At 35.2% G+C, this 23,230-nt stretch overlaps 2 protein-coding genes across 5 annotated transcripts in view; one reads left to right on the forward strand and one right to left on the reverse strand.

Annotated features, from left to right (window-relative positions):
- LOC119530298 (UDP-glucuronosyltransferase 2A3-like) overlaps positions 1 to 23,230 on the reverse strand; it is a 352,297-nt gene that overhangs the window by 209,571 nt on the left and 119,496 nt on the right. The gene's annotated exons all lie outside the window — the stretch shown is intronic.
- Positions 554 to 23,230, forward strand: part of YTHDC1 (YTH domain containing 1) — a 40,146-nt gene continuing 17,469 nt past the window's right edge. For 2 of the 4 annotated variants that reach the window (XM_037829913.1, XM_037829914.1), the window contains exons 1-9: positions 554 to 916; positions 13,177 to 13,278; positions 13,647 to 13,975; positions 14,098 to 14,515; positions 18,428 to 18,517; positions 18,986 to 19,039; positions 19,646 to 19,740; positions 21,252 to 21,360; positions 21,452 to 21,569. In XM_037829913.1, coding sequence (XP_037685841.1) covers positions 889 to 916; positions 13,177 to 13,278; positions 13,647 to 13,975; positions 14,098 to 14,515; positions 18,428 to 18,517; positions 18,986 to 19,039; positions 19,646 to 19,740; positions 21,252 to 21,360; positions 21,452 to 21,569 — 1,343 coding nt within the window. In that variant the 5' untranslated portion in view covers positions 554 to 888. The remainder of the gene's footprint in view (positions 917 to 13,176; positions 13,279 to 13,646; positions 13,976 to 14,097; positions 14,516 to 18,427; positions 18,518 to 18,985; positions 19,040 to 19,645; positions 19,741 to 21,251; positions 21,361 to 21,451; positions 21,570 to 23,230) is intronic. The other 2 variants (XM_037829915.1, XM_037829916.1) reach the window with 1 other exon arrangement.

A 23,230-nucleotide genomic window follows, 5' to 3' on the forward strand; every position in this document is an offset into this window, starting at 1 on the left:
GGCCTCGATAACTGTTTAAACCAAATTTATTATTATGTGAATTACATAACTATATTAAAATACGATAATTCCTTTCCCCAATTAGAAAAAGAAACAATACAAAAACTAGCATGCTTTTGTGACAAGAGTTGGCTGCATGCAGCGCTGCCTGGGGCTCCGCCATAAGCAAGTCCGGTACAAAGTAGGAAGTGGTGGCTGCAAAGGGGCTGGCCCAGACTTGTCCTAAATCCATAACTAAATCAGGAGGAACAGGAAGCACCTTTGCCTTCAAAAGAGGTCCACATTTTACAGTGCCAGTCTCCACCAGTAGTTTCAGGTGAAAAACCACACACATCTGTGTCTACAAGGCCCCAGCAGGAAGACTAAAACTTCCACGATCTAATCACGGAAAACAACAGTCTCTCCAAGGCGCTGGGCCTGCGGCGTCGGGAAGACTGCTGGCGGCACGCCACGTTCCCATTCCCCGTCCCGCTGCCCCGCCCCTCCCCGCACTCTGACGCTCCCAGAGAGGAGCGAAGCGTAAACAGCGCAAGGCATTTCGGGAGCGGGATTGTTTCACGCAGGAAGCAGGCTCCATTTTAGCACCGCCTGCTGCCGCCATCTGTTTCCCTCCCCTCTCTTCTTTCCCCTTGGGTCTCCAGGCTCCAACGGGAACGCTGGGTCTAGGCAGCAAGAGGCGGGAGGCAGTAAAGGAAAAGGGAGATAGGGAAAAACCGGAGAGAAAAAGGGCGAGCCGAGAAGGGTGAGCAGTAGAGGCCAAGGTGCGAAGAGCGCAGCCCGGCGGACGGACTGACGGACAGGCCTGTGCTACTGCTGCCGCGGCTGCGGCGCCCGCGCGGGTCGCGTCGAAGCGGCGCCGGCGGCGGCAGCGGAAAAAGAAGGGGAGCAATGGCGGCCGACAGCCGGGAGGAGAAAGGTTAGTGCGGAGAAAGGTGACGGGGTGGAGGTGGCGCTCGGGAGTGAGGCCGTGGGATCTTGGTCGTTGTTGCGGGGCGGGGGCCGGGGTTGGGAAGGTTAGCCGGCCTGGGCAGGAGCCGGTCGCCCCTATCGAAATATCTGGGTTCCTTAAAAAGACCAGGCCTACTTTTTCGTCCTCGGTCTTCGTATGGCCTAACACGCCCGTCTCGCCTAGGGTTTTTCTTCGATTCAGATTCCGCTCTTCACTTTTCGTTTAGCTGACCTGGGCGGGGCCGAGAGAGGAACGTCGAGTGTCCGTTTTGCGTTGCAGGATCTTAGGTTTGTTTCATGGTAGGATTATGTGGATATAATGCACAGATTCAGAACAGCCTTTTCTGTTAGGTAAAATTTTGAAAGCTGCTAATGCTAAGAGCATGTCCCGGAAGTGGAGCCGGTGGGTTGTTAATCCCTAGAAATATCTACAAGTAATTTCTGGCTGTTCCTGTTAATTAGAGTGGCAAAAATTGCCCGTTTCGTTCCTCGAATACTTATTTTGGAAAACATTATTTAGGCCTGGCAAAAAAAATTCTGGTCACTATCTTGATAGAAACATGTCAAAGAGGGCAGAACCGTTTACAAATGGGTGGAGCTTAGAGTTCAAGGGATAAAATTTAAATGAAATTTAGAAAGAAGTGTTGTTGCTAGAATGGAATGTCTTACCATTTTATATACTGAAATCTCAAAACCCAAAGATGTTAATGTAGCTACTGTATCAATACCCGTTGGAAAGGGGCTAAATTAGTTACTGCCTTAGGATCTCTTGTGACCCCAAGATTACCATGACAATCTTGAAAAGTTACAATTGATGAAAATGTGGCACAGCTGCTGCCCTGTATCTCCCAGATCTATTCTTTTGTGTGGTTAATTAATTTGGGGTGCGGGTTTGTTAAATGGGCCCTAGAGTCGAGTTGCTTTGAGCCTGTAATAATTTCCTTATTTTTTCTGGTTCCTACGTCAGAAGAGACTTAATGCTACAGTGATCATACACCTTAATGGCAACTGGTTTTTAAAGTGTAGTTTTTTGATCTTCCTTTATCTGATTGTCCAAGATGGTTAATTTACTTATTTGTTTCTCTGTTGATGATTTCCGATTTCCTTCTACAGCAGTAATCTTGCACCTTGAGTTTTGTATTTTCGCTTTTGGATGTAAGATACTTTCCTTCGAGTGCATATTCAGAAGAAAACTGATTCTTCTAAACCCCCCAGATTTCCCATTCTGGTTATGGGTAATACCATTTTCTGTTTTTTCTTTCTTTTCTTTTTTTTGTCTGCTAAGTATTATGAAACCATAGTAATGGTTAAGTTCTCTTTGCGCTTGTGAAATCTGTGAGGACTCCTTTCAGATGTTCTTTGGAGAGTCTGTTTAGTTATTAGGAATAAAAATAACCCATGATCCAAATAACATGGATGTGGGAGACAGAAAAATCTGGGTTCAAATTGAGCTGGGACCTAGAGCAAATTACCTAATTTCTCTGAACCTCAGTTTCTTTGCCTATAAAATAGAATAGTAACGTATTTATGAGATTAAAGAGTTAATAAGCCATTGCCCACGTATAACAGTTCATGAAATCAGTTTTCTACCTTATTTTACTTCAGTTTACTGTTTTGCCACCCTTCTCCAGTCCTGCACCACTGCATGCTTGTATGACTATAGAAGTCTTTGCTGGGCTTCCTGACTCCCATTCATTCTTACCTAACACATGGCTTGGATACTCCTGTAGCCGAATCGTTACAAAACACTAGTTTATTTTATTATTTTTTTTATCTTGTTCGCCTCAAGTCAGATTTTACAATGAAAGGCTTTTGTATATCTACCTTGTATTTTTTGTGTTATTTCTCTTTCCTACACTTAAACTAGAAGATAAAAAATATATAATGAATACATTATAAATAAATTTGTGATATAAATTCGTATAATAGATTGGGGATTCAAAAGAGGAAACTATAGTATTTTATCAGAGATCTGATCCTCGTTACAAATGAAGTGTCAGTGCCTTTTTATGAATTATGAATATGTGTAGATGTTGTTTAGTGTCTTAACCAACCTTTGTTGGTAAAGTGAAAGTTGACAGCCCTGGGACCTTGAGTTTGTCTCCAATTTATTTAGTTTCTTTGTTTTATTTTGCTTTATTTTCTTCCATGAAATCCAAAAGTAGTTCATGAAGTTGTCTTTTTGCAATTCTGGATGGTAGGCTTGCTTATTCCTTCATTCAACTTATATGCACTAAATGACAAGTACTTAGAGAGAGGTGTGGGTGGCAGTGTGATTAAGATACTGTCCGTATCCTGCAGAAGTTCATTGATTAGGTTGTATCAGTTCAGCTTTCATTTTAAAGTTAGATCCTAGGAAACCCACTCCCCCACTTTTTTTGAGAAATCCGAAAGGAATGTGAACATAGGATTGCATGCTATAGGTAAATGGAAAAAACTGCTTTTAACTGGTAGTAAAGTCATTTACTAAAGTAGGTAATATTAGTCTAATCAATTCAGTCAACATTGAGTGTGTGTGGGAATGGGTGGTGGTGGTAATGTGAGATGAACCTAATACAAAATGAGTAAAATTCGGTACTTCTCAAAAATTCATTGTCTGTTAAGATGTAAAGACTTAATAAGCTACTAAAAGGGTAGGGACAATGAGGAAGAAGAGTAGATGATGTATTAAAGGTTTTGTTTAGAAATGGAATTAGTGATGAAAATGTGTAAATGCACAAAGATTTTAACTGTTGGGAATTAGTAATATCATCTATTAGTAATACTTGGGATAAATTTTCCAACTTTTGAAAGGATTCTTTGTCTCACATTTGTATAGTTTTAAAAATTTATGTAGTTTTAAAAAATAATTTGCATAACAACACTTATTTTAAAAATTCTGATATAAGTGCTTATGTTTATAGTTTATGACAAAGATTTGGTCTTGGTTTCGGGGAGAACTAGCAAATAAAAACGGCACAATCTGGAATCATAGCCAGAATTACTTGAACACAGAATAGAATAGTGGGAAGCTGAGAGATCTTGATTGCTGTGTCAACCTTGTTAATGTTACAGAACATAAGGAAATTATAAAGAAAAACCCTGTAAGAATCTTAGATATGTCACAAATCTTAGGTCTTTTCTTTGATTCCACGAATCTTGGTAAGATCTTGGTAGGTGAATGATTTTAAGTTGCAGAAGTTTGCTATTGTATTAATTACAGAGCAGTTAAAAGACTCTTGGTTTAGATTCCTTGATTATTACCTTGCACATTAGTTGTGTAATAAACAGATAGCTAACTTTTATAATGTTTCATAATTTCCATACCTAGGATCTGAATCTTGTAAAACTGCACAAACTGCTAATTCCATCTAATTTTGGTGATAATTATTTGCCCAAAAGTGGATTTGAACAACATTAGAATATTGGTGGTGGTAAACTAATGTTAATGCAGTTTTTCTATATGAGGGGGAAATACACATCTTTTCTGTTATTATAAATAAATACTTTGAATACAGTTCATAAGCTTTTACCAAGTCCTTTCTGAAGAACAGTTCTATAAGTTTAATCTATCCAAAATGTTAACATTTGAGAAGTAGCACATTTTCTTCAATACCAGACTGGAAGCTCCTTGAGTTCCAGGAGTACATGTGTCTTATTTACCAGTTCCTTAGAATATGGCAGTTATGCCTTACTTTGAATAAATTATTTATTTACAAGGTTGGACTTAATTAATAATTGACTAGTTAGTTGTGTGATATTTTCTGAATTTGTTACAGGATATCCAAAGCTGAGAGTTTCTCAAGTAACATAGATGTATATGTGTTTGTAAATAAGTGCATATATATATATATACACATTCAAATACATTAGGTATATATACACACACACATACATATCACATATATATGTATATACACCTATATACACATTCAGATATATTAGATTTATATATATATGTGTAGGTATATATACTATAGCTCTCACTATAGTAATCCTTAGGACAAAATTGATTTTCCTGGTCCACTTAAGTTAGCATTCTATAATTGAGATACCAATTATTTATTTTACCATCTTCATTATAAAAGGGAAATTTTATGCTTATAATAGAAGTAGGATAGAAAATTAAAAGTGCTATCCTTCAGACCTTAATTGTGTGTTTTTTAGAAGACAGGAAGTTTGGTTGGAATGGGAAATCCAGGTTTCTGAACTTCATTTAGAGGGATGACAGTTTTGCAGGACAAAAAGCTTAGCTCAGAAGACTGATGTAATGTAAAATGTACATTACAAGATAGAAGGGGAGGTACCAGGAAATTTTGCTCCATTGCCAAATCCTACTAAAATTATAGTGAATGAATTAAAAAGGCATAATATACTTTGGTGAACTGGGTTGGTAAACAAGATTTGTAGTCTATTAAAAACTTCCCAGTTTTCTTTCTTTAAAAACTCAAAATCTTAGTCTGATGCTGAATCTTTAAGTAAATAGTACTTCGTATCTTCCGACCCAAAGCTCCTGGATTCAAAAAAAGACTGTGTCTAAGATACAGGTTATTTCTTGTCACTCATGTCCCTGGAGTTAAGGTTGGTGGTCTTCCTGGGCTGGGAATTTCATACATTCTAGGATCAGGCAGATAACTTGGCTTACTACAATAGGTGATTCTAAGTATTATGCTAAAAAAAAGAAAAGCAGGCAGGGTCTGTGTTTGGACATTGTAGTAAATGTGTTGATTCAGTGGGCAAAACCCAGATTGTCTCATGCAAACGCTGCACATATGTTACCCTCTCTGTCTTAACAGAAGGCTGTGAAGACTGTTCCAGCTGGTTGTTTTCAGGTGAGAATTTGGGCTCATAATTAACCCCAGAAGTGTAGGGTCTGGGTTTTTATATTAAACCTTTGGAGGGTTGAAAACTAACACATCTGAGGACTAGATTCATCCTACAGGCTGCTGCTGTACAAGTTTTGGTTGGACTTGAATTCAGACTTTGAATGGAAATGCTGTTTGACAAAGCATTTTATGTTTCATTTTAGTTGTGCTGCCATATTGTGAAAAAATTCATATCATTGTGTCTCTTAATTTGGTAACACAAAATTTTAGAGGTTTTAGAATGATTTTTTAAGTCTGTAAAGTTCTTTATATAGACTTACCCCCCAAAAAGCTTTTAATGTGAAGTGCTATATCTCAGAAATACTGAATAGGGATTACTTTTATAGTATATCTCTTAAAGAGATAATTGTTTCCAAAATGGATATGCCAATTATAGTCTTTAATAGCAGTAACTTCAGAGAGTTGAAATGTTTTCTTTCTTTGTAATGAGCTCATGAAGTGAAAAAATGAATTAAAATATGCATACAGAATATACCTTTTGTAGACAGTGAAGGAAGTAGACAGCTTAAGTACTATACACTTCATATTCACCTTTATAAACCAGTTTTTGGCTTTTAAAAATACACCTTACATTTATAATTAAAATTCTTAAAATTAAATAAAACTATATGTGGTTGTTTTATTTTTCTAGCACCTTTATTGAGCTATATTTCACATTCTATAAAATTCACCCATTTAAAGTGTACAGTTCATTGGCTTTTATTATGTTCACAGATATGTGAAGCCATCATATGTGATAATTTTAAGAACATATACCACCATGAATTTGACACTTTCTACTGAACAGGTAGAATCTGTGTCCCCTGCTCTTGGCTTTTGTGATTGGCTCTACAAATAAAATGTTATGGTAATATTGTTGGGCTTCCACTTGGCACTTTGTCTTTTGGGATATTAAAAAGGAAAACAAAACAAAACAAAACAAAACCTTTTGTCTTTGGCTCCTGCAGAACTCTGAACCACCATATAATAGGTCCAGCAATGCTGAAGCTGCCATGGTGGAGAGCCACCATGGTGGCATAGGTGGGAAGCAGGGAGAGAAATGACTAGCTCAGGCACCAGCCAGACATGTATGAGCAGGCTTTCAGGTAATTTCACTCCTAGCTACTGTCTGATGACAGGCACAATGAGCAAAGCCTAGTTGAGCCGAGTTGAACCTCAGAGCCATGAATGATAATAAAAATTATTGTTATTGTTTTAAGTGATTAATTTTTGGGGTCGCATTTATGCAGCAATAATCAATATATGCATATATTTGTTTTATTGAAGACAGGATTTTGTTTTGTTTTCTGGGCTAGTTGGTCATGTAGCCTAATCATTTGCAAAAGGTTTGGGGTAGAGGTTATTAGATTGTGGAAGGGAATGACTTGTAAATGGAAAAATTCATTGGGAAATTCAAATTACTGCCCTCTTTTTCCATTTGCAAACACTGATCTTTTTATTATAAATAATAAACTTCTTATCAGAGTTAAACCGGAGCTCAGAAGGATGGACTTTCCCAGAGATACCTAGCTACTTGGTGGTGACCTGGATTTTATTACCCCCAATCTAAGTCTTTTTCCCCTCAATATCATTTTATTAAGTATATAAGTTGTTTGAGTGATGTGGAAAAGTAATTTAAAATGTTATAATTTATGTCAGGGGTTAAAGAACTTTTTTGTATATAGCCAGATAGTAAATATTTTAGTCTTTGCAGGCCACGTAAGGTTTCTATTGTATATTCTTTGCTTTTTTGATACAAAGTTTTAAAATATAAAAAAAAATTAACTTGTGGGCCATACCAAAAAAAAAGGCAGCAGGTCAAATTTGCCAACCTCTTATTTATGTTACTGTGATAGAACCACACGTTAGCCCATTGATGTCAATGGACTGTAGTATGGATAAAAATGTATAAACCATTAAATGAAGATGTTGTGGCTGATCTTCAGTATTCAGGTAAATTTAAAATGTTATAATGTTTGTGGCACAGAGCTTTCCAGTGCACTAATTTGAAATTAATCTGTTACTGTGTACGACCTTTTCATAATGTTTTGAATTTGTGTTGTGTTCCTTCCACTTTGTTTAAACGTGTTTTGAATGCTCTCCAACACATTGAGCTCCACAGTTAGAATGTTTGAACTCTAGACTAATATCCCTCTGTTACTAGCCAAGTGAATTTGGGTAACTTATTGAACTTTTGAGCTTCTCTTTCTTCATCTGCAAAGTAATTGAGGATTAAAACATGCCTTGTTTCAGTATGATGTGTATGTATGATATATGTTAAAGTAATAAGTGTTAATCTGACAGATGTTTTAATTCATTATTAACAAGTCTTTAATGCTTTCTGAACTGTAGCCAATCTCTAAATTCAATGAATGCAATTTGTTAAAGCACTTCTCAAATAAGAATGGCTTTTTAAAATAGGGAAACCATGATTTAAGCGTATTTTTCTAATTCTGATTGATTTAAATTAATCCACATAGTTTTAATTTTAATTCTATATTAAATAGGCCACATATAAACTGTTTAAATTAATATAAATGTTCAGCCTTTGGAATACTTTAGTAATTTCATAAAAAATTTGTGTAGCCTATTTTGCCTATTTTGTTTGATAATTTCAATTTTTTTTCTTTTTGTCTTCTACAAATGTATTTGATTCTGTTAAGATCTACCATACCCATTTATTTAGAGAGCTTTGACCCAGGCATCATTAAACATGTGCAAAACTTGGTTTTTCTCTGTAAGATTAATTTGTTTCTTATGAATAGAGTTTAAAAATGGTGTATGCCATCAATTGGATCTTGAGAGAATTTTCTCCTTAGAAACAGTCCAGAGGATGAGAGCAGCCTTTTTGGTTCACACATGTTGCTTTTAAAATAACATTTTAAAAAATGAGTAAACAAAAATAAAAACAATTCATATAGTATATATTCATTTTGGAAAAACAGTAAAAGTACAGATAAGCATTCTTATCACCCAAAGAAATCAGTTGCTATGCCATTCCAGGCCTATGTCATTTTCCCATAGCACTCTTAAAAGCATCTGTGTATGTCTCCAAATATAGAGGAATATGTTACCTTTACCATTTTCCGTGTAACTTTGTGTCTGTTCTTATCTCCTCTATTAACTGTTTAGTTCTCCTTAATCACTGATTTTTCCCCCTTTGTACATGCATGTCTTCCATATCGTGAGAGAATAAAAATTCCCCTCTTTACCTTTCTGTATCTTGCCTTTCTTTCACTGACAAGCCTCTAATAGTAGTAATTTTTGTACTTCTGTTTCTTTTTCGGTTGTCTACTTAGATTTCTGTATTTTTGTTTCTGTCCTTTTCTTTACTATTGACAATATTGTCTTAAATGTGCTTGTTTGTTAAATCAGGGAGAACTGTTGTCTTTGACCTTTGCTGCATTCAGCCTTGCTTACTGTTGTAGTTTGTACTTCTCTACCTCCCAGAAATAGGGTTTTCTTCCCATCTTTGGAACCTCTTGTCATCTTAATAATGGTTTCCTATTTTTTTCTTGAACCAGTGACTTTCTTTGGTTTCTCTGATGAACTGCCCTTCTTTCTTTTCTCCTTCCAAACACTTGTCTTTCATTTACTTGTTTTGTCTACCTGAGTGGTGGCTTTCTTACAGGGTCTTTGAGAAGCTAGTGAGAACTGTTGTCCCTTTTTTTTGAAATATGTACACACACACATATGTATTTATAATTTACCTATAATTTTAGAAAAGTTACAGATCCTCCCATCTGACATGTTTATAGATCCCACGTTAATAATTCTGTGTGTCAAGTGGGCTTTGGGTTTTTGCTGGAACTGTACATATAATTGTGCTACATTATCAGTTTTTGTGACTTCACACTTTTTCCTTTGCCTCACCTGAAATTTGAAAAGATATTTTTTGATAATAGAATATGTAATGTCCACTATTTTAGCTTTAGTGCATTATAAAAAAATCAATTTAAAGTGGTAAACACTTGCTTATATTTCTGAGATTTATTTTGCATTGCAGGAGGTGGGGCAGACAGTACTGAGTTCTGAGTTTTCGCAGTTATTGAATATGTCATTATAGTCATAGTTCTTTCTTCTAAACTAATTATACTTTATAGGACCATACTTTTATGGTCCATACCAATGGTCTCCAAACTTTGTGATTGCGTAGCATGTCAATAATTTTTCTCTTAACTTTATTTTGACATAACAGGTATACAGAATAATTACAAAAGTAATGCAAAGAATTTTCTTTTACCTTCAGCCATATTCCCCAAATGTTAACATTTACCACATTTGTGTTTCTCTATGTGTGTGTGTTTGTGTGTGTATACACTTGCACACACATCACTTCTTGTCCTTTTGGCTAAGATCAAGTGTAGTATATATGCACACACACTTTTTTCCTGAACTGTTACAGTCATTTGCAGACATGTTGCCCCTTTACCCCTAAACACTTCATTTTTTTTTCCTTACAAATAAGGACTTTTTTTTTTTTTAACTTAACCATAATATTGTCAAAATCTGGAAATTAACATTGATACATGCTGTAATCTATAGATCCTATTTAGATTTCACCAGTTTTCTCTTAATTATATCCCAAATTATGTGCTCTGTTTCAGGTCTCTTTTGTCTCCTTTATTCTGGAATAGTTCCTTAGTCTTTGCATTTCATGTCATTGACATTTTTGGAGAGTACGGGGCAGTTATATTTGGAATATCCCTTAGTTTTTGTTTGTCTGGTGTTTCTTCATGATTAGTTACAGATTTTTTGTTTTCCATAGGAATGTCACAGAAGCATTGCTCTAGTCTTAGTACATTGTTTGAGGAAGCCCAGGATGTTGATCTGTCCCATTAACTGGTGATGTTAACTTTGATTACTTGGCTAAAGCTAGTAAGGTTTTTCCACTGCAAAGTTATTAGTTTTTTCTTTGTAATCAGTAAATATCTTGTGGCAATCCTTGATAAATGTAAATATATTTGTAAATTATGGAAGTGTACTCTCTCATTTATTGTGCACAATTTAAAAGTTAGAAAAATTATAAATTAGGGGATAAAATAAAAATATGAAAGTTCTGACATTTTCTTCTTCCACTCTAGTCTATCCTTTTATACTCATGGGTGTGTACTCCTGGCTTTGTAGACATAAGGCCTTACCAGGTCTTTACTTTGTATTGTTTTCGATGAATTAATCTTATGTCTTGATTCTGAAATGTAAGCTTCTTGAGGGTTATGTTCTTATACTTCCATAATCTCAACATACTAAACATTCACAAATAAATACTTAATAATACTTATTTTTCCTTTAATTTTTAAAAATTAATTTTATTGATATATATTCACACCCCATAGAAACCATCCAAAGTATACAATCAGTGGCTCACGGTATCATTACATAGTTTTGCATACATCCCCAGGATCAATTTTAGAACATTGTCATTACTCCAGAAAGGAAATAAAAATAAAGAAAACCCAAAATAAATGTTTACTAATACTGATTTTTTTCCTGTTAATTTTTTTAGTTGAATTCAGGTTTTTTTGAGATATATTCATCTACCATACAGTCATCCATGGTGTACAATCAGCTGTTTATAGTACCATCATATAGTCGTGCATTCGTCACACCAGTCTATTTTTAAACATTTTCCTTACGCCAGAAAGAATAAGAAGTAAAAGTAAAAAAGACCATCTAAATCATTCCCCCCATCCCACCCTATTTTTCATTTAGTTTTTGTCCGTATTTTTCTTCTCATCCATCCATTCGCTGGATAAAGGGAGTGCGATCCACAAGGTTTTCACAATCACACTGTAACCCATGGTAAGCTACATTGTTATACAGTCATCTTCAAGAGTCAAGGCTGATGGGTTGGAGTTTGATTGTTTCAGCTATTTCCTTCTAGGTATTCCAGTGCATTAAAACCTAAAAAGTGTTATCTATATAGTGTGTAAGAATGTCCACCGGAGTGACCTCTTGACTTCATTTGAAATCTCTCAGCTAGTGAAACTTTATTTTGTTTCATTTCACATCCCCCTTTTGGTCAAGAAGATGTTCTCAATCCCATGATGCCAGGTCCAGATTCATACCCGGGAGTCATATCCTGCATTGCCCTAGGTTTACACTACCTGTGAGTCAGGTCCCACGTAGGGGAGAGGGCAGTGAATTCACCTGCTGAGGTGGCTTAGCTAGAGAGAGAAGGCCACATCTGAGCAACAAAGAGGTACTCGGGAAGACTCTTGAGCACAATTATAAGCATTAGCCTCTCCTTTGCTGTAAAGAGCTTCATAAGGGCAAGCCCCAAGATGGAGGGCTCGGCATACCAAACCTTCAGTCCTGAACATCAATAACAATCCAGGTGAGGAAATCCAATACTTGCACATTTTCCCCCAGTTTCTCAGGGAAGCCCTGCATGTATATTTTTATTCTCTGCCTAAATTACTTTGGGATGTGTCACTATTTCACACTAACCTCTTACAAACCTACCAGATTTCACCTCCTAGTCAGAGTTCCATGTAATTATGGTGTTTGAACAAACTGACTGTACAAGTTAAATTGTTTAGAAAATTAGATCCTGCACCAAATAAACATCTCTTCCCTTCGTCTCACATGGAAGTTGAAGTTTTAAAACATTGTCAGTATCGACCTTTACCCTTTGGTCCGATTTGCCCTAGTCCTAACCACATCTGCTTCTTTTGTATCTCTAATTGAAGTCTGGACATTTTTTTCAGCTTTTTTTTTTTTTTTTAACAGTTGCTGCATGCACTAACACTAACATTCATATCTGCCAAGCTCTAGCTCTGAGATTCAGGTGTCACGCAGATAAGCAAAGTTCCAGAGACAGGTTATACACAAAGGGATCAGCATGTCAGTGTTTGGAGATACCCATTACAATTCAGGAATAGATGTGACTTCTATAAGAGCCTACAATCCAGGGACCATTAAAATAATCATTCCTGTGATAAAGTGTGCTCTAAGATTCAATTCTGAGTACACATTGTAGTTAGTCCATATTGGTGAGGCACTATAGTATTTGCCTTTGTTTCTGGCGTACTTCACTCAAAATGCTGTCTACAGGATCCATTCACCTCATTCGTGTCTCAAAGCTTCACTTCTCGTAGTTGCTCAGTATTCCATTTTATGCATACACCACAGTTCACCATTCTGTTCCTCAGTTGATGTACCCTTGGGCCACCTCCACCCGTTGCAAATCATGAACACTGGCTCCGTAAACACCAGTGTGCAAATGTCCATTTATGTCTCTGCTCTCATATCTTCCAAGTATATACCCCATATGGCACCCACATAATTAGTTTCTTCTGGAACCACCACACTGTCCTCCAGAAAGGTTATACCATTCTGCCTCCTCAGTGGCCCTGTTAATTTTTAATTTGCTTGTTTTCAGATGGAGAACTTAATGTTCTAGATGATATTTTGACTGAAGTACCAGAACAGGATGATGAACTCTATAACCCAGAGAGTGAACAAGACAAAAATGAAAAAAAAGGTATGTAAGCATTCTATAATTTTTGTTAAAATAACAGTAGTATACATAGAATAAATGTAATTTCTGATTTTATCTTTTGTACTGGTTCCTTGAAGTAATTAACACCAAAAGCACAATCATAACACACTGTGAAACCCTATTCTATATGAATAAGAGTAATCCTTTTTTATTTTTTAAGCGTGAAATTTTAGGGTAAATTTCTCAAATACGTAGGTTCATTCCTGTATTTTAAAGCTGTGTTTTCTTTTCCAAAGACATTTTAAAGAAATTGTCTTTTGTTCCCCTGGTGTATTATTATGTTAATTCTTTGTGAAACGAATGGAATACCACAGACGTTTTTATGCCTTTTAAAATTGTATTTTTTTAAGGATCAAAAAGAAAAAGTGACCGGATGGAATCTACTGACACCAAGCGACAAAAGCCTTCTGTTCATTCAAGACAGTTAATTTCAAAGCCACTGACCTCATCTGTTAGCAATAACAAAAGGATAGTTAGTGCAAAAGGAAAGTCAGTCACCGAGTATAAAAATGAGGAATATCAAAGATCTGAACGAAACAAGCGTCTAGATGCTGATCGCAAGATCCGTTTGTCGAGCAGTACCTCCAGAGAACCTTACAAGAGTCAGCCTGAAAAGACTTGTCTCCGGAAAAGGGATCCTGAAAGGAGGGCCAAATCCCCTACACCAGATGGTTCCGAGGTAGTAAATATTATTACAGATATAAAGCAGAAATCAGTTCTTTTTGAGGCTTTTAGAACTATTTATGCACCCTGACCTTGTCTGTTGTATGACTGCTGATTCCCTTTTTCTTTAAACATCAGAGAATTGGGCTTGATGTGGATAGACGTGCAAGCAGATCCAGCCAGTCTTCTAAGGAAGAAGTGAACTCTGAAGAATATGGCTCCGACCATGAGACTGGCAGCAGTGGTTCTTCTGATGAGCAAGGCAATAACACTGATAATGAGGAGGAAGGAGTGGAAGAAGAGGTGGAGGAAGATGAAGAAGTAGAAGAGGATCCCGAGGAAGATGAAGAGGTGGATGAAGATGGAGAGGAGGAGGAGGAGGAGGAAGAGGAGGAGGAGGAGGAAGAAGAAGAAGAAGAATATGAGCAAGATGAGAGAGACCAGAAGGAGGAGGGAAATGATTATGACACCAGAAGTGAGGCCAGTGACTCTGATTCTGAATCTGTTTCCTTCACTGATGGGTCTGTCAGATCTGGTTCAGGAACAGATGGGTCAGGTACTGCTTAAATCTTTTTTTTGTGTGTGTGTGGGGGGTGCTGGTGAGCAGAGGATAAATTTGGTTTAATTCTTGATCATGTTTAAGTTGAATTCTAAAACTTCTAAGGAAGGGGAGGATGTTAATGTAATTGACCATCTTATGATCTTTAATTTTAATCTGTTGAATGTTATAATACATTTGAATAAGATTTACGTATCTTAGTAAAGGCATTACCCAACTATAAATTGTGTTATAAGTGAACATAAGTCCTATCATCTGTTTCTCTATAAGGAAATGTATTTCAGGTTTTGATGTTCTAAGTTCTTAGATTTTTATACCTTTTGATAAAGGCTTACTTAAACACTGATATACTTGAAGTATAGTACAGTCATATGGAACCGGTCCACTGTGTGTGACAATATTTCCATCATGTGGGAACAGAAACAAAACAACTTATTTTTGCCTTTTTCTCTTGGGAGCACAAATTTTTCTTCTAGTTCTGTGCCTATAGGTTGACTTGAGGGAGGGTCTTTAGAGAGCTAGGGTATAACCGAGTATAGAATCCTTGTAGAGAGGTATTGGGTGAGAGCCATCTTAGGTTATTGCTGAATGCTACATTTCCTACCTCTTTATCCCTATCTGATCCATGAGATGAAAATGTAGGTATAGTAGGTAGTAGGTAATTGTAATCACAGGGTGAGGGGTCTCTCTTTTGGATGGAAATTTGCTGGTTGCTGCAAGGAGCAGTCAAGGTGCTTAAGGACTCCTGACCACTCTAATGATGATTATACTCTCTAGTGGCTCCTATGTGAAGATGGTATCATATCTGCTACGGGAGCAGTATGTACTAAATATACTGGAAAACAAGAAAGTTTCTATGCTTTTGATATAGGATATTTACAGTTTCATTATTACAGAATTTGTTATTCATAAGTACATTGTTAGTGAATCACATTGTTACAGTTTATATGATACAGCAAATGGCCAGCTCTTCTAGTCATTGGCAACTGAAGTGCTTTGAACCTTTTCCTGACCGGAGTTCCAGGTTTGGGAGTTTAGATTAGTTGTTAAAGGAAGTTACAGAATTAAACTGAATGGATGAGTAGTTGGGCTTAATGTACAACTTGTGATATCTTAAAGATACTACTCTTGTGCTTTTTGTGAATGGAGGGACTGCACTGGCAGTATGAATGAATGTTCGTTTATTGTGGAGAATGTGTGAAACCACATATAGGGATAAAAGAACATTTTACTAAAGGAATCTTCATTTTAATATCTTTCTCTTAGGAATAGTGTTTTTCAGACTTGAGTGTTTGGCTTGTTTAAATCAGTTAAATACTTAGGGTTTGTGAGAATTTTATTTTCAGCAAGTTCCCAGGTGATGCCCATACTGAAGCAAGGTACTTGATGCTGTATTTTTGTGGAGAAGACATTTCAAATTGAATGGTAGCCTACTGTGTTAATAGAACAGATTTGTTGTTTAAAAAGCGATATCTGAAATACTTATTTTCCTTCCTGAAAGTTTATGTGGAATATGTGTTCAATACTCTTATTCAGTATGCAGGAAGTTATTATTTCTCCTTATGAAGCAGTGTCTTTATATTATGTGAAAGAAAAGCGAGGTGATTAGGAACTCCTAATGAGGTGATTTGGAACTCTTTGATTAGATGTCAGTGTTTAAATAAATAAATACAAAGGGTCCCAGTTAAGGTTCTTTACCTTATTTTTCTTTAGAATCTCAGAAAATTCCTACAAAAGTGACACATGGTGGTGATTGATAAGTAAATAAAGCTTTATGGTGGACCATAAAGCTTTGTCAGGTGACTAAATATCTAAGGAGGAAACATTAAAAGGAACATGTCAGTCAGAACTTTGGAAAGAAATAATGAAAAAAAAATTTTTAACAAGATTTTGTTTTCTATTCTCATAGTGGTTGATGGAGTGAATCAAATTCCTGCTACTTGCTAGGTACTAAATAGGAACAGTGAACAAGAGAGAGTTGTGAACAGTTTGACATTTGACTACAAAACCTGTTTGTTACCTATTTGGGTGAGGTTCCCAGTCATTCTGTGGTAAAAGGCTTCAGTCTGTTTACTGAATGTTTGTCCTCAGGTTAAAGATTTTACAGCTTTTGAAAGCCAGACATTGATATTGAGAGCCAGCAACGCTGGAGATAAATGCCTTTCTCTGTTGCAAGCTATTTGAAATATGATTATTCCCCCTTGGTTGCTAGCTTTAAATTGGCTTGTCTTTGTAATTGTACCAACATGTGCTGCTTTCCCTTCAGCCCTAAGGAAAATCAGGGTTACTTACAAGCCTTTTTTTTTTTCCAGTGTATGGAGAAGCAATTTATGAATAAATTACAAAAGGAAAGAGGCCTAACCTAAAAGAAGAGGAACTTAATGTGTATTTGGTGATTTCTATTTTTAAATTGATTAGACCTAGAATCCCCTTTCAAGAATAGTAGTAAAATCTTTCTAATCGCCCAGAAAGAATAGAGCCTCAGAGCTTGTACTCTTAGGCCCAAGGACCTGCATTTGAATCTAGATTCTGCCACCCAAGAATTGTGTAACCTGGCTAAATTGCCTAACCACCCCTTTTAGCTTAGGTGTCCTCATCTGTAACTGAGGATAATGGCAGAACCTATCATGAACTTGTGAGGATTAAGGGAGATAATTTGTTTAAAGATTTTAAAGAGTTAGCTGTCTTTACATAGTAGGATATTGTATGAATGGTCATTGATTATTCCTTTTTTGCTTTACATAGTAATCATATGTATTTTCTCCCTTCATATTCCTTACTTCCCATTAAAGGTAAGTAAGGGTGAGTAAAGGAGCCTCATGTTGCGGTTTGCTAATGCTGCTGTTAAGCAAAATACCAGAAATAGATTAGCTTTTATAAAGGGGATTTATTCAGTTACAAATTTCCAGTTCTAAGTGTCCAAACTAAGGCATCAACAAGATGATACCTTCACTGAAGAAAGGCAGATGGCGTCCGGAACACCTGTGTTAACTGGGAAGCATGTGACTAGTGTCTGCTGATCCTTTGCTCTTGGGTTGTGTTGCTTTCAGCTTCTGATTCCAGTGGGGGACGTAATATGTCCAAACTGGTACACATAGTATAATTAAAATAGCAAAAACAGATGGAATAACCTCATTCCATTTTAAATCCTTATACATATGCTTATAAAATGACACATTAAGCATGAGAAAGGTCCTTATATGAAAGATAAGCCAAAGCTTTTATCTACTGAAGATTCCTTACTTAACAGAAGAAATATGTAAGCTCTCATTAAGATTTGAGGGTAAATTTTAAGTTGAGTTTGAAAATAAAGGCAGTTAAGTCGGAGGAAATGGTTGAGAAGAATGGAATCGAGACAAAGCTCTTGGCAACTGGAAGAGAATTGCTAATTTATTATAGTGTATTTAACTGAAAAGATTTGTGTTCTGGGGGTCATCAAACATCTACAGAAATTAAGATAGATTGAAAGTTAGAATTGTGATGAGCAGTGGTAAAATAGTTTTAAAAAGATGGGGTAGCTTGTAACTTAGAATAGTAGTGCCTGGTGCATAGAAGGTATGAAGTAAATTTTTATTTAAAGTATAACTGCCTTGCTTTGCAGATTGTTTTTCCTCTTATTTAAGACATATGTATAAAAATACATATTAACATATAAACATACAATAGAGCAGTTAAGTAGTATTTGATTTTTCAGGTAAAGCTAAGTCTTTTTATTTGATAGAACTTTGTGGGAAAAATAAGTGTCTTTGAAATAGAACACCTTCTGAGAAAATTGAGGGGTCAGGGGAGATAAGCAATGACTGATACCTAAGGACTATACAAAAATGATACAGAATGATATATTTGACTACTTACATTAGTTTCTGCAACCTAATTTTTAAATAAAAATCTTGTTTGGGTTCTTTTTAGATGAGAAAAAGAAGGAAAGGAAGAGAGCTAGAGGCATATCTCCAATTGTTTTTGATAGAAGTGGAAGTTCTGCATCAGAATCATATGCAGGTATTTTCATTTTACTTTTATTTTGATCATATCTGACTGATTCTAGTGGAATTTGCTGTAAAAATGTGTGGAGGCTGTAGTTTAGTGTGAACTTGTTGATGTCCATTAGTATTGAATTTTGGCATGTTCAGTGTAATACTAGAGGTAACTAAGCTTTTTCTTATTATTTTAATCCTGTTCTGTTACTGCTTAAGTGGACTTTTCACTTTTTTTCTTGGAAGATGATGATTCAGTGACTAGTTTTCTGAGTGGGCAACTGTTCAAATATATATACATATTTTAAAAAATCCAAACAACCCCAAAATCAAAACACTCGTACACATTGAGAAGAATTTTTTTTGTGTGTGTGGGGGTGCACCAGGAAGAATAATTTGTCTTGAATGAGAATTATATGTGACAAGACTGTAGAAATTTTGTCTTATCTCTATTAAAGCTCAATCTGAACAAATGTACTTTGGCTAAATACAGGTTCAGAAAAGAAGCATGAGAAATTATCATCTTCCGTTCGTGCTGTCCGAAAAGGTATCATTTAAATTTGAAATTGTTTTCATTGCATGCTGCAGAAAGTCATTTTGCCCTGTTGGTTCTCCATTCAGTTTGTTTTAATGTAGTAATGTTCCGATATATTACACTAAGGAAAAAAATAATGTAGTCTTAACTAGAGAGCTCCATGTCCTCTTCTTAACTGCATAGCTTTTAGAATAGCAATAAAGGTTTCAGGGTAATTTATAGTTTCAGATAATGGGATTATATATATATGTATCTTAATAGCACAAATAATGGGATTATATATATATGTATCTTAATAGCACAATGGTCTATTTTGAATCTTTAAAGGAAAAATTTGGTGAAAGAATTCTGTAAAATTTTTAGACATTTTTGTACTTAAACATGGGTCTGATATATCGGAACATCACTAGATTAGGTTTGTCGTCTCGTAGAATCTTGCATTTTTATGTGCTGTGGCTTAGCTTTCCAGGTTGAGTGGGAGATTGTGAGTTTTAAAAGTTTAGCTGGGTTGTGGAGGGCTGACTTCACGTAGTACAGTTTCGCCCCTTTGTGTGATAATGGCCTCTCGTTAATCAGTTTGGATTTCTTTTTTTTCTTTTCTTTTCTTTTTTATCCTAGATCAAACCAGTAAACTCAAATATGTACTTCAGGATGCAAGATTTTTCCTCATTAAGAGTAACAACCATGAGAATGTTTCTCTTGCCAAAGCTAAGGTATTAGCATCAGTTCTGTTAAAATTGTCCTAATCTTGAAATTTTTAAATGAGAAGAAGGTAGACTGTAGTATCTTGAGTAGCATAAGATACTTTCATTTTCATTAAAGCTGTAAAGATCAACAGCCATGTTGCCACATAGGACTTGGTTTGTGGCTGGTTAGGCAACCTAATGGAAATTTGAATTTTCTGTTAAATCTTTATAGATGATTTTAGGATTCAGAATATTCAGTGTTGAAGACTATATAATTTAATTTTATACTGTAAAAGATCTATTTTTGTTGATTTTGGTGTTTCTGTATTTATTCAGTTGCTAGTTTATTGTGTTAACACGTTTTAAATTTAAATGATTTTTTTATTTATATTTGTTTTACATTTTGTTTTATCCCTTGAGATCCTTTTGAAAATAAATCATTCCTTTATGGAGAGTTTCTTTTATTATTTTTGGAAGTAAGATCACTTGGATGAAGAAAAGGAAAGAGTTAGCTTAAAGGCCCACCCCAGACTTTACAAAAAGGATATGCCCAGTTGCTGTAGGATATTGTAAGATAGTAATTTTTCTTCTTACCTTTTTTTTTTTTTTTTACAAAAATACGTCTGTGTCCTACACCAACTATTACTACATGTCCTTCTAGTCTTGATTGAAAATGAGTAACTGTACAGTTTCTACTGACTTCAGAAAGTTTAAAACTAAAGTTAAACATTTTTCTTACCACATTTTTGTCATTATTAATAATTCTATATTTCTAACCTAGGTCGAGGAATAACTACAAATAGCCTGTTATTCTCTTCTTCAGCTGGAGTGGATTTAGGCAGTATTAATTAAGCACTTATGAATGAAAAGATCCTAATTTGTATGAGCACATTGGTTTGAACTGAATTAGATCTTCTGTCTTATCTTCTTATGCCATATGTTTTTATCTTAAAATAATTTATGAATGAATTGATTACAGTGCCTCAGAAATTAATAAATAACTGTTCTGGCTCTAGGAAAAACAGGTCACTTTAGTCATACCATTGGTACATAAAAATTTGGACTTTAGAAAAACTGAGAAATGCTTGAATCTTGACAGAAATTCTTCACTTTATGGATTTACTAATAATTTTTAAGTTCTTGATTAGGCATAGTTTTTTGGGAAGACATGTTAAATGAGTTATGATTCACTTTCAGACAGCATATTTTTACCACAGTAAATGGTTGTGGTTTTAAAATGATTACAGGTCATTGGTTTTATTATAGAATGCTGGCTCATGTGATTGGACTCTCAAGAACTGTTTTTAATAGTTGTTATAATTATTTTGTTAACATCAGTCATTTCTCTATATTTTTCCTGAGCTTTTTATAAATTATTTATTGTAAATTGTTACTGTATTATTTTGACCTTTCTTCATTATAGCTTATTTGAATTTAAAACACAACAAAATCAGTATCTCTACTCTTTTGGAAATAAAACCAGAAATATGAAATATTTGCAGTTAATTTCACTTGTGATCTTTATGCTATTTGTTTAGGGAGTATGGTCCACGCTGCCTGTCAATGAGAAGAAATTAAATGCTGCATTCAGATCTGCCAGGAGTGTTATTTTAATATTTTCTGTCAGAGAGAGTGGAAAATTTCAAGGTAAGAATAAAAATAATTTGGATATTTAAAAAAAAAAAAACCTTTAATAGTGTTTGCATCTATGTATTATGTTATGATTTGATTCCCTTAGGGTTTGCAAGACTTTCTTCAGAATCACATCATGGAGGATCTCCTATACACTGGGTACTTCCAGCAGGAATGAATGCTAAAATGCTTGGAGGTGTCTTTAAAATTGACTGGATTTGTAGGTAAAGTATACCCTTTAATATAGATTGAAGGTGCCCTTGTTTTTAATGGGCTACCAGTTGGGAAGAATGTAAAAATACTAGTTGTTTAGCTTTGATTTATTATTTTCTTTGATTAAAATTAATCTTTTTCAGTCTCATTCTTAGCCCAATTTGGATCCATAAGATTTAAGTGTTAAAGTAAAAATTATATATGCTTAGCTTGTTTCGTTTACTACATTTAATAATCTGTTATACCATGCAAAAGACAAAGGTTTTTTTTACAGTTTTATGTATTTCATTTGTTCTCTGTTGGTATGGCAGCAGATTTGTTGTTAATTGGATAGTTGCTTGGAAGGTTAGCTGGTACATCTATGATTTTAATGATTTAGCACATCATTTAGTTCCTGTGGATTGCGAATGTAGTTACTCTTTGACCTGGGCTAACAATTTTAGAGGTTACTAAATTTTGGAGGTTACTAATTTAGTTATAGACAAGTAGTGTTTTTAAGGAAGTTAGCAAACCATGCTAAATTGGTATTGTGATCTTTTAAAACTGGATAAATCAATATTTAAATGTTTATTAGAAAAGTAATTAACCTTATTTTGAACACTGAGTTATTATCACTGTTTTCATGTCCTTAGTGAATCAGTCATAGAAAGCTCAAATATGTAAATGAACTTACATGGTGTCAACACCCAAACATTGTTGCTATAAGCCAACAATGCCCAAAGCTACTACCTATAAAGGAAGAGTGTGGAAACAGAAACCACTGGGGTGGTGATAAATGGATGTGTGTTGGTGGGATGGGGAGCCACCTTTTTTAAATGAACAGATGGTTAGTAAAAGAGAAGAACAAAAGACAAAAGATGAATGGTAATGAGGGCCAGGCTGTGAAGTTAAACTTATACCTAGGACAGGGGGGAGCTAAGAAGATATTTGGACAGTGATAATAGTAGAATTAGCGGATTAGGTTGATTTTTAATTAATTAGCAGAAAGCTCTGTGCGTAGAAATGAGTACTGACCTTATGATTACTTTCTTCAGGGAAAAATTAGAAGCCATCTAAATGCTCTCAAAGAGGAAATTGGTAAATCATAGTTTGTCTTTTGAATGCAGTAGTATGCAGAAGTAGTTGACCATGTAACGATGGACAGATTCTCCATATAAGAAATGAAAAAATAACCTAATACTGGAATACTACGGGAGGGTGGTAAGATTGTAGGTATCTCCCTATTCCTATTGTCCTTAAGGTTTTTAAAAATAAAACCTGTTCTTATTTAATGCCCAATTTATCAGCCTTAAGACTAAGGACAGTCGTCTTTACATTTAATTTTATTTTCATGTTTTGCAATTTAAGCCTATTTCTATTTTTGTTGGTTATTACCCTTATGAGGTGGTTCATCTCTAAGTTCAGTAAACCTAATTCATTACAAAAAAATTTTTAGAAGTTATAAAATTTACAAATCTAGTGGCAGTTTATGGGAAAACAAGGTGGGTGTAGATTGTTTTTAGCAGAGAGATAGTACATTTTATTACTGGTGACTGTAAAAGCCAGAGGAGAAGTTTGTTAGACTAAGGTTTTATAATTACAAACTTTAGTGGTATCATTGGAAAATATTTGGAGATGAAGTTCCTTTGGGAAGAGGAGAGAAAATAATCCATCTTTAGTTTGGTTGCAGCAG

Source organism: Choloepus didactylus, chromosome 3 (genome assembly GCF_015220235.1).
Source record: "Choloepus didactylus isolate mChoDid1 chromosome 3, mChoDid1.pri, whole genome shotgun sequence".
NCBI classification, from domain to species: Eukaryota; Metazoa; Chordata; class Mammalia; order Pilosa; family Megalonychidae; genus Choloepus; species Choloepus didactylus.